The 13098-nt window shown below is 36.0% G+C and overlaps 1 protein-coding gene across 1 annotated transcript; it reads left to right on the plus strand.

Annotated features, from left to right (window-relative positions):
* The first annotated feature begins 1442 nt into the window (after window positions 1-1442).
* msl2b (MSL complex subunit 2b) lies at window positions 1443-9792 on the plus strand. Its single transcript, XM_028004754.1, has 3 exons — window positions 1443-2698; window positions 5668-6926; window positions 9265-9792. Exons 1-3 carry the CDS (start codon window positions 2557-2559, stop codon window positions 9562-9564), a joined length of 1701 nt encoding a protein of 566 aa, XP_027860555.1. The 5' UTR covers window positions 1443-2556; the 3' UTR covers window positions 9565-9792.
* The last annotated feature ends 3306 nt before the right edge of the window (window positions 9793-13098 follow it).

The raw sequence follows: 13098 nt of genomic DNA on the forward strand, positions 1-13098 counted from the left end.
AAGAGAAACATTCTCACATGCAGTAAATCTTATCCGCATGTTTCCATCATGAATATGGTAAATTTCTGCAACGTCTCACTGCGTCACTGTGAGACGAGTCAATACTCTTAAACTTTCCACCATTCTTACCCTTTAGATCAACATTTAATCAGTGATCAACTGCAAAGTTTGCCAACTTTGATACCAAATTTTAGAAATACAAAATGATATCTGAATATTGGCTTAATTTAATATCCTTGAAAGCTTTCACTAGTTAGGAAATATTAAAGACCAAAGAGGAAGAGTCCTTTTACTTATGAAATATTTGACTGTGAGTATTCTTTAACCTTTGACGCCAAATTAGGAAGTAAAAGTTGATTAGATCACAAGCACCAGGGAGTCATTGAATGTTTCACAACCTTTGTCTATTGCTAAAGAGTTTGAGAAAACCTACGTGGGACTGTGACCTAAAGTATTGCACCAACAACAATGTACAGTGTGTGAAGAGAAACATACTCTAAACTCTAAAGTTTCAATTGGTGTTAGCAAGTTTCTAATGACTAATGATGTGCAATATACTCTTCAGGAAGTTTAGAAATAGCCAATAAGTTGGAACAATTAGCTGGAATCTTAACATGGGAAGCCAAATATTTTTTTACCAATCGCAGCTTAAAAATTCAATATGGCTGCCAAATGGATAAAAAAACAATAACATTTATTTTCAGATCATACAGACTGCATAACATTGTATGTGCTCCCTTAAAATCAAGGAAATCATCAGCTCAGTCAGTAACCACGTGTAATAAAACCAACTGCTAATGCAATTAGACCTAATGGTGTACAGTATGCCTCAAACTTGATTTAATATCAGGGAATGATACGAAGCACAACTTAATGGTGTTACGTTAACCCTAAACGTACTGCGTGTGAAAAACAGTGGGGGATGCTAACTGTTGTGTTAACTACTGTTAATATTGCATTTCTCTACATTTCAAGCAAGAATATCCATGTTTTCCTTGTATGTCACATTGTGTTTGCCATTTTTGTTTTAACTCTAAGTTAATTATACTATTAATCTAATCTTTGCCAATTTTTATCTGTTATTTCTTCTTTTTGCACCGTTTACAAACTTAGATTTCCATTTATAAATGTATTTATATTCCTCTCTTTTCAATTCTAGAGATTGAGTTATTCCAATTAAAATATCTTGTTTAAAATCTGCATACCAAATACTTTTTCCTCTACATCACAAATGTAGAGGAAAATATAGGGAAAATAATATTTTTATATTATTTTATTTATTCATGTTATTTTTTCTTTTCCGTATGTTCCTTTTTAAAAAAAAACAAAACATATTTTCCCTCCGATCAACTTGATCAACAGAAATATTTTTAAAATTACCGTTTTTTATTATTATTCTTAAATTGTACGTGTATTGTACGGACGTGTATTCTCGCGAGATGTGGTCAACAGCGCCCCCTTGTTTGTGTGTGGAGAAGCAGCACAGCGGCTAATGATAGCAACGAACACCAACGGGGAAAATAATTTAATATTGTGTTCTCTGACACTCTTAGGGTCCTGTAAAAGTTACGAGAGGAGTTAATTTTTCCTGTTATGTGTTACATTTTCTCTGAGATTGGAGGAATCTTTTTAATCCCGTGAACGGGGACGCGGCCTGCTTATGTAGCCGGCTTCCCGGTGCAGCTCAGGCGGCTTGCGCTGTCAGGAAAGCCCGGTGCTTCCGCTCGCTTGTTTTTCTCTGCCGCGACAGAACCGGCGAAGCTTTTTAATTATTTTTACTGCTGTTGTTTTCATACCAGGAATCTATCGTTTCACCGCCCCATCTCGCTGAGCCGTGGGTGCCGGTACTTCTCACCTAAAAAGGACCATTTAAAGCCCGAGCGGCCTGTTTTGTTTTCGAGCCGCCATGAATCTCTGCGAACAATAACACAACCATAAATAACTAGCCTCCTGCCGCCGGGGCTTGCACCGCAACTGGAGGGTTTAATTAATGCATCATGCGCTACAAGCTGTGGACAACACGAGAGGAAAATGCATGTGGATAATGGATTCATGTGTCCATCGCAAACCGGAGCACTTTATCATGTGAATTTCGGAGCTGCTGCGAGTTAACCGGGCGAAAGCAGCGTCAAAAGGCGGAGGAAACAGGCTCCAGTCCGGAGTTAACCGTCTTATTTTTCATGTCGTTTGGAAACAACCGGAGCTGATGAGGATAAACCGACATTATGTGCATGATAGGCCTTTTAGGAGCTGCTCCTTCTCCCCCGGACCGGGACATCACGCCAAGGATGTGACTGGGAATGTGTAACCGGGATTTCTCTGCGCTCAGACTGTTATATATGTGGGATTTACCGACGGAGAACTGACCGAGGTTACTGCCTCCATCTATGCTCTCTCCAAAGCCGCCGGACTCCCTCGACAAATATTTTTACCTCACAGAAAGCGGGAGTTGATCGGGGGTTAATTTATCTCTGTGTGGCTTCCTTCCTCTCTTTCTTTTTTTTATGTGTTTTTAACGTACTGATCCACTTAAACGGACCGAGCCAGCCAGCTGAGATGAACCCGGTGAATGCCACCGCTCTCTACGTGTCGGCGAGCCGCTCGGTGCTGCAGTGCGACCCCGGAGATCCCCGGGAACTGGCGGAGCTCTGCAAGGTGTTGCCGTTTTTCCGCCAGTCCCTGTCCTGCCTGGTCTGTGGTGAGTCCCCTGCCTCGTTTTCAACAGATTTTATGTCTTATTTTTGGAATAAAATAGGTCCCCCCCCACCCCCCTCTTCCTCTCGTCAGCTAATGTGACAGTGGGGGCGAGCTTTTAAATGTATGCTGCATTCAGGTACCGTCGGAAATATGAGAGTGTATCATGTTGTTTGGAGCTTTGCTGATTGTTCCAGCCAGAAATATAATTTTAGACAAATTCAATAGAGCTAACAGGTTAAGCTCTGTGGAGCTGGTTGTGTAAAATAACATTCCGTCATATGTTCAATTTTTATTTTTTTATGTAGCTAATCTTCTTTCAATTATACTTATTTATATAGTTTAAATCAAACTTCAATCTGAATGTTTTCCAGGAATTGTTATCCCACGACTTTCACTGCAGTTGTAGTTTAAAAACAACGTACGCAAAACCCAAATAACCTGGTGTCTGAGTTGCGAAGCTCTGAATTCCTAAGTGCAGTGAATGCACCATGACACACCCCCGTCTGTGTGGCGTTTTGGCAGCTGCTGCGGATGTTTACATTCAATAGACCAGCTTTTCACCGCTTCTCAGGTCCTATCAAGTGATAAAACTAAAATATTTATTACATAAGTTAACAGAACACTGTTTCGTCTATTTAATTATTATAAATAGATGAATTAATAAAGACAATTATTGCCTAAATTATAAAAAATATATGATTTTTCTTTTATACAAATATGCTTTCTGTGTAAATAAATTTTGTTTTTGATTTGTGTAATTGATATTAAACACAATTTGTGTTTATTTATAAATGTTCTATGTCAAAACCGACCAAATACTTATAAAAACTACTAATTGTAGTAGTAACACTATTATTATAGTAGTAATCCTACTACTATGATAATATTAGCTATTATTATTATTGAATAATAATAGTATTATTAGTCTTATTACTATTATAGTCTTATTACTTTACTGATAGTAGTAATAGTAATGTATAATATTATTTTGATTATTATGGTATAATAACAATAACATTTAGTAATAATTATTATTATTATCAATGTTAAGCCTTACAGTCTTAAAATGCATTTTTGTGGTTTTGATTATTTTTTAGTAAAAACTTATATTTTTGTCATAAATCAGAGAAAACTGGTTGATTTTTCTGCTGATCTTTGCTGTGTCTACAGCCACTTTATTCTTTTTAAAGCAGGTTTTTTCATAACTTGTAAATCCTTTTAATCTGCTGGAGATCTTCTTTATTTGTCCTTTACTTCTGTATCTTTTTGAAAACCCAGACAGAACCTGATCAATCATCAAACCACTTCCAGTCATTAAAATAAGCTCTGGAGGAGAACCTAAATAACAGAACTGCAATACTTCCACCATGTTGACCGTTCTCCCAGTGCTTCCAGATAACCTGCGTCTGTAAATAATGCATCAGTGTGAAAGCCGACTGAGCTGTGTGTTAAATATAGACGTTGTGTTGTCGGGAGGCGGCGGCGGAGTGTGTGCTCGCTTGTTTCTTATGAATGGACCTTCTTCCTTTCTCCCGTCTGCAGCTGCGTGCTTTAAAAGCCGGCGTTGCTAAGGAAGCTCCTCTCAAAGAGCAGCTGTCGCTCCGCCCGGCAGCGCGCCAAGCTTCGCTCAGGAGGTTAAATAAGGATGTAGATTCTCCTGCTGCCGTTTCTCAAAGTGTCAAAGTGTGGATCTCCTCAGGATGAGCTGCCCTCCTGACTTAGGCAAAAATATTCACACACGTTTGTTCCAGTTTGAATGGACTTTATCCAACAAGAATTCAGTCAATGTTTTCACATTTAATGAAATCTGAAAAACAATTATTTGTTTTATTCTTGTAACAGATTCTGTATGGGAATTATGACTAGGCCATTTGAGCAAATAAATACAGATTCTCTTACCTCATCTGTGGATCTGTGGAACTCCTTTAGAGCTGGAAAAGGTTGAGACATTACCTTAAAAGGAGTTAGTATGTACAATTCACATGTTGTGTACTAATTTTATATATTTTTTTATACTAATAGAACAGTTTTAGCTGTTTAATAGAAACAGCTAAAACCACCCAGCTGGTTTTTGGCAATATGTTAATGTTTTTTGGTGCTGTTTCAAAAACTTCCTGATAGTAGAGTCACATTCGATGGGCAATGTGCCGTTACCTAGCGGCACATTGCCGCTAGGTAAGCATTACCTAGCAACCCCAGCGGAATTCTCCCGTTACCTAGCAACCCAAACTGAGTTCCAGCACGTTTCATAAGCTGGTTTCACAGCTACATGCGCTGTACAATGGCTGCTGGAAAAGACAAGAGTTTAGTTGTTGACTCACCATCCAGAAACCACTTGTATGATTCTTGTTGTTTGTGCAGGAGCCTCCAATTTTGCTTGTCAAAGATTTACGGTTGTATAATTCTGAAAGCAGCTCAAAAAGGGCAGAACATTTGAGATTAGAATCTTGTTATCTAAGAATAATTTTGTGCAAAAAATGTAATTAATATGTTTTGTATAGACCATAGACCAATACTAACCTGTTCAAGGAAGCATAATAGTTCACCTTTAATTACTTTTTCCAGTGTTGTTCTTTTTTCAGCTTGTATTAACGATTAATCGATTACTTAATCAGTTGACGATTATTTCAATAATAGATTAGTTACGATTAATGTGATCGATCAGTTCAGCCATATCAATTTTTAGATTCTTATTATGTAAAACAAATTTACAAAACTATAGTTCTGCTCCCACTTCACAATTATGTAATAATGTGTCGTTCTGTCACAAAAATCTGAATTATTTGTTTGCTGAACATTTAAAATTGTTGTACAATAAATAGTCATTTATTCTAAATATATCATACACAATAAATGTAAATGATATTCAGGTGGGACTGGAATGTGTAGAATATGCATCAGCCGGCATTGGTGGTAAAGCTAACGCCGGTTAGCAGCTATCTGCTTTAACAGGTCCTTCCTGTCGTCCAGGTAACCTGCTGCAGGACCCCATCGCTCCCACCAACTCGTCCTGCCAGCACTACGTCTGTCGCGGCTGCAAAGGTCAGCGGATGCAGCTGAAGCCGTCCTGCAGCTGGTGCAAGGACTACGCCTGCTTCGAGGAGAACCGCCAGCTCTCGCTGCTCGTCCGCTGCTACAGGAAGCTCTGCCTCTACATCACGCAGTCGCCGCTGGCGCCGCACCTTTCCAGCGCCGCCGGCGACTCGCCAGACCTGCAGGCCATCCTGGAGGAGGGGCTGGCGCTGGCCGAGAGCGAGCCGGAGTCGGAGGTCGTCTCCGGGTCGCCGTCGTCACCGCCGCCTAGGACTGCGCCAGACGAGGCTCCGCCCCCGACGGAGGTCAAAGACGAGGAGCGGGGCGCCACAGTGAACGGGCTCCACGACTGCAACGGCCTGGTGGGCTCGGACTCGCTGCAGCCCGTCGCCGTGGAAACGGGCGTGGCCAAGCAGGAGGGTTTCTCGGAGGAGCTGCCGGTGTGTGTGAGCGTGGCGGCCGGCGGGGGGGCGGAGCTCTGCGACATCAGCCATTTTGGGGAGGAGCTGAAGCACGGCGGGGGGTCTCTGCTGCTCAGCGTGGAGGAAGTGCTCAGGACTCTGGAGACGGACCCTGCCGAGCCCGACTACCCCGCCCTGAACGGGCCGCACCGCCTCGACCCCGCCTGCCTCGTCCTGGACAGTGGTCCCCGCCTGCCCCACCCCCACCTGTTGCCCCAGCCCTCTGCCGTCGCCCCCCATGTCCCGCCGCGCTGCCACCGCAAGCGCTCCCGCTCGGAAAGCGACAGCGAGAAGGTGCAGCCCCTCAACATCACCAGCCTCCTGCGGGGGCCCGCACTCCCCGTCCCGCAGCACCATGCCGCCACCGCCAAACACGAGCCCAGGTTTCCCACGGCCGTGCCCCACCCCCACCTGGCACCGGTCCCCAACGGCGGCCCCCCAAGGGTCGGCAAGACGGTTCTGGTCCCCAACAAGGCCCTGAAGAAGACCATGGAGCACCACGGGCCCAACAAGAAGCCCTACACCAAGGCCCGGCAGGGGGCCCCCAAACCGCGCTCCCAGCCCCGCGACAGGGCGCCACCCCACCCACACCCCCTCTCTCACCCGCCGAGCCCCTCCAAGCCGCTCTACAAAAAAGCCGTGGAGAAGAAAGGCTGCAAGTGCGGCAGAGCAACTCAGAATCCATCAGTGTTGACCTGCAGGGGGCAGCGCTGTCCCTGCTACTCCAACCGCAAGGTGAGACAAAACTGAGCTCTGACTATATTATATTATATTATATTATATTATATTATATCATATTATATTATATCATATCATATTATATCATATTATATTATATTATATCATATTATATTATATTATATCATATTATATCATATTATATTATATCATATTATATCATATCATATCATATATCATATCATATTATATCATATTATATTATATCATATTATATTATATCATATCATATTATATCATATTATATTATATCATATTATATTATATTATATCATATTATATTATATCATATCATATTATATCATATTATATTATATCATATTATATTATATCATATCATATTATATCATATTATATTATATCATATTATATTATATTATATCATATTATATTATATCATATTATATCATATTATATTATATTATATCATATTATATTATATCATATTATATATCATATCATATTATATTATATCATATTATATTATATCATATCATATTATATCATATTATATTATATCATATTATATTATATCATATTATATTATATCATATCATATCATATTATATCATATTATATTATATCATATTATATCATATTATATTATATCAATTATATTATATCATATTATATCATATTATATTATATCATATTATATTATATCATATTATATCATATCATATTATATTATATCATATTATATTATATTATATCATATTATATCATATTATATCATATTATATTATATCATATTATATCATATTATATTATATCATATCATATTATATCATATTATATCATATTATATTATATCATATTATATCATATCATATTATATCATATTATATTATATCATATTATATTATATCATATTATATTATATTATATTATATCATATTATATCATATTATATTATATCATATTATATTATATCATATCATATTATATCATATTATATTATATCATATTATATCATATTATATTATATCATATTATATTATATCATATTATATTATATCATATCATATTATATTATATCATATTATATTATATCATATTATATTATATCATATCATATTATATCATATTATATTATATCATATTATATTATATCATATCATATTATATCATATTATATTATATCATATTATATCATATTATATCATATTATATTATATCATATTATATCATATCATATTATATTATATCATATTATATTATATCATATCATATTATATTATATCATATCATATTATATCATATCATATTATATCATATTATATTATATCATATTATATTATATCATATCATATTATATTATATCATATTATATTATATCATATCATATTATATTATATCATATCATATTATATCATATTATATTATATCATATTATATTATATCATATTATATTATATCATATCATATTATTATATCTATTATTATATCATATCATATTATATCATATTATATTATATCATATTATATCATATCATATCATATTATATTATATCATATTATATTATATCATATCATATTATATTATATCATATCATATTATATCATATTATATTATATTATATCATATTATATTATATCATATTATATTATATCATATCATATTATATTATATCATATTAAATTATATCATATCATATTATATATATATATTATTAGATCAATATTATAATATATATTATATTATATTATATTATATTATATTGGTTTTCTTATTACACTCAGAATTACTCATTTCTTTTGTTTTTGTCTGTTCTTAAATCAATTAATTTTACAATTATTGATTAATAATTAATCAGTATTGATTTAAATATATCGTAAAAATGTATTAATTATATAAAGTGTATGTAATTATTATGTATTTTTAATAATAAAACAATATTAATAAAGCTAATAACATTTAATCGTTATTTTTAAATAGTTATTTAAACTATTTACACTTTTGTCAACAATTAACAATTTATTATAGAATTTTATTATTTATCCTTTAATTTATTACTATTACGTATATTATTTAGATTCATTATTAATATTAATAATCAAATTCATTATTAATATTTAAATGAATTTATAATCAAGTTTACTAATCATAATAAAAATTTGACAATTCATCCAATTTATAAAATTTATTACTAGTGAATTATTAATTTGTAAGAGACTTTAATTTTATTTTAAGTAATTATTATATTTATTAATAATTAAATAAATTACTTAAATTTTGTTTTAATGAATTAAAAAATATTAAAATAATGGTAATCATAATCAGTTAGTAGTTTTTTAAAGTTATTTCTGGTTGCGTTGATGTTTGTTGTGTCAGGCGTGTCTGGACTGCATCTGCCGCGGCTGCCAGAACTCCTACATGGCCAACGGCGAGAAGAAGCTGGAGGCCTTCGCCGTGCCGGAGAAGGCTCTGGAGCAGACCCGCCTCACGCTGGGCATCAACCTCACCAGCATCACGGCGGCCGCCCTGCGGAGCCCCGCCGCCGGCTCCCCGGGCGGCGCCCTCCTCAACGTCACCACGGCGACCGGCGCGCCCGTCTCCGCGGCCTTCCTGTCGGGCGCCGGCCACGACAACCGGGCCTTCGAGGAGTCGCTGGAGATGCGGTTTGACTGTTGAGGGCGCGGCACTTCTTCCTACATTCCCGGGTCGACCTGCAGCGGAGCCGGAACCAGAACCAGAACCAGAACCAGGCAGCTACACGGCGGGGCGGTGCATGTGGAGGAACACTGCAAAAAAATAAAATTTTACCAAGTATTTCTGGTCTCGTTTCTGCTGCAAATATGTTAGCGCACTTAAAGTAAGAAAAACCAACTTTAAGGTAACTTTTCTGCAACATAAAGGAGATAAATTTAATAAAATAATTCATTAATTTAAAACTTGTGCTTTCTAATAAGTACTAAATTATTTTACTTAAAACAAGCTCACATATCATGCAGAAAAATTCCTTATAAGTTGGTTTAGTTTTATTTGTCATAAACTACAATATTTGCACTTGAAACTAGACAAACATACTTGGTAAACTTTGTGTTTTTGCAGAGATGTAGCGTTACTGTATGCGCAGAGGTTTCATTTCACTTTTCTTTACTTCGTCTGCACTGCAAAAATTCATTCCTACCGAGGATTGTTGGTTTTTTTCTAGTGCAAATGTCTTAATACACTTAAAATAAAACAAAGCTAACTTTAAAGTAGCTTTTCAGCAAGACATAGAAGCTGGTTTTAAGTCAATGATTTCTTAAAAATGGGAGAAAAACTTCCTGTAGCTGAGATAATTCTACTTTTTTATCAATATTAAAGAATAATGAGTTAGTTTTGTTTTATTTTATAGTAGAAAATAACCAAAAATACTCGGTAGGATTTAGTGTTTTTGCAGTGTATCGTGTTGAGCATGACGTCGGGATGTGTGTGTGTGTGTGTGTGTGTGTGTGCGAGGGCCCTGGTTTGGAGACAGATACTTTATCATCATCAGAGACTGGTGTAATTTATATAAAGACTTTTTTTCTACATCAGCGTTTTCTAACCAATCAGGAGCAGATCTGCTTTCAACCAGAAAGTTTTCACACCCTGCAGGTAGACGGAGGAGCCAAAACTTTCTGACCCGCTTAGCTGTAGAGCCAGGATGTGACTTTAACCACCAGCCAAGGTTTAATATGCCTGTTGAATGTTTATACTCTGTGAGCCACTTAAGCTACTAAATATTACTCTGAGATGTTGTAAACTTACACAAACATGTATTTAAGTAGTAAAATTGTGAATTTTAAGTCTGGAGGAAAAACGGAAAGAAAAAAAAATCCCTGGTTTTGCTGTTTTTTAAATGTCGTCATTTTGTGTGTTTGTGAACATGAAGCACTTTCTCACACTGGTCACACACAGCTTAAAAACAAACACACACACACACACAGTGTGCATCTGCTCTGATGTGTTTAAAACCTCTGGTTGATTGCAGACGACGCTGTGCGCCGTTTCCCCACGAGCTTCTGGTCCCTGCTGCTAAAAACCCAACAGGACGGAGAGAGGACTCTTCTTCTGTTGCATCGCAGTATTTATTCTTCCTCCGTCGCCCGTTCTGCCCCATGACCTTTGCCCTTTCTGTCTCGGTTCAGTTGCAGTCGCCTTCTTTTGTCTCTGAACTGTTTTTGTTCGTTTTCTCCCTTTGGGCATTTAAATAACTGTAATATAACTGTAACATATTTCCATAAAAAAGAAAGGAAAATCAGAAAAAGTGTTTTGTTTTCTTTACACATTAATCAGCTGATTTGCAGCGCAGAATATTAACACTAGGGGGCAGCAGAGGGCTGGAGCAGCCTTAATTACAAGACAATTATGCTACTTTTTACATTTATTTTTATGCTTTTTACACTAAAACATCACGCAGAATTTATTGAATTACATGATTGGACATGGGAAATAATAATTCTTCCAGTTTGCAAAAGAATTTATATTCATTTCTGGTTGCAACAAAATATTATTTTTGTAATCAGATAAAAAGAAAATGGTAAATTTTTCATTTAACCTCAAACTTTATTTTAGAAAAATACACCAAAAGATGAAAATTAAAAAAAAATTTAAAGTAAGAAAATTATTTTATTGCATGAAATGCATTAATAGACAGTTTAACTGCAAAAAGTAACTATACTTTGTACAGGTTTAGCTTTATTGCTGCTCTAAATATGTTGTTTTGTCAACTAATGGAATTCTGCATGCTTCAGTTAATAATTAATCCATTACTACATGTGTTGACAATTATTCGTATTGATTAATCCAATTAATTGTGACATTTATTTATGTGATTATGAGCTTATTTAACTCATAAATACACAAACAAAAAAATAGATAGAAACTTTAAATTAATTTCATGTCCCTGGATGGAAAGTCAACAATAAAACATTTGTTTTTCCCAGCAGCCCTTGAATAGCGCCAAACATGCTGGAACTCTGCTCGGGTTGCTAGGTGACGGGGTTTGGCGGGGGTTGCTAAGTAACGGGGCTGTGCCGATAGCATGTGACTCAGCATTCAGGAGTTTTTTTTTTAAAAAGTCTCGTTTTCCAAACAACAATAATATTAAGTTATTGTCAAAAACGGCTCGGGTGTTTTTTTTAAGTGCTTGTTTTATAGAGGCAGTAGAAACTCAAATTGTAGAATAAAAAATGGCAAACAATGAATTTAAGTCCCATTTAAAACATGAATAAAACCCGTAGAGATCAACCCTGTAAATCAAATCAGGTCCGCATAAAAAAACAATTTTTTATTCAGTTTTTTTATCTCATTTAAATCTTTTCTTCTTTTACTGCTCATATTTTATTATGATTTTTATCTGTGGGCGGTGATGTTTATAGAAAAATGTTTCTGGATCATCCAGACCTTCATGCTGACAGATTCAAGTCCAGTGAGCCACCAGTGCAGAGTTTGATCCAACATCTGCACCTTTATTCACTAAAACCATCAATTACAGACTGAGATTCTGCAAAAAGAAAAAAAAAAGTTACTCTGGGACATTTAAAGGAAAAAATCTCCATCCTCTTGCAGGTTTCCTCCCGGTTTTGCCCCAAAGCAACGAATAAAGAGAGGGATCAGAACCGTAGAAAGCAGATTTTTCTATAGTCTGGTGACGATGTGGATGTTTGAATATCATGGAAGTGATTTTAGAGAGGAATCCGCGATCAAAACGATAAAAAGTTTTAAATCCCACCCAGATTGGAGCCGTTTAGCGGAAATCTTTTGGTTCTCAAACAGCATCATAGATTCATTCCGGTTATTTTTTAAATAAAAACATTACTTTATTACTGTTTATTAGAAATCTGACATGTTTCTGCCTTCCAGACGTAAAACAAAAAAAGCAGCTTCTTCCTTTTAAAATTGTGTATTTATTTCACATATTTACACTCTGAAAAACACATTTATTTACATTCACATTCATGTGTTTTCTATCAGACACAGTTTCATGTTTCACAAATACTGTAGGAGCTTCATTAGCGTCCAGCTGCTGGAATAATGAAAACTATATTTTTGTGCGACCATGACAGCCTCGGTGTGTTTAACTGGTTTTAATACGAACCGGAAAGTAAAAGTTTACGCTCTGTAATGACTGACGCGTTCACTTAACGTTGGAAAAAATAGTGTTTCTTTGTATCCCTGTCGGGTTTAGTTTATTAG

Source organism: Xiphophorus couchianus, chromosome 21 (assembly GCF_001444195.1).
Source record: "Xiphophorus couchianus chromosome 21, X_couchianus-1.0, whole genome shotgun sequence".
In the NCBI taxonomy this organism is placed as follows: Eukaryota; Metazoa; Chordata; class Actinopteri; order Cyprinodontiformes; family Poeciliidae; genus Xiphophorus; species Xiphophorus couchianus.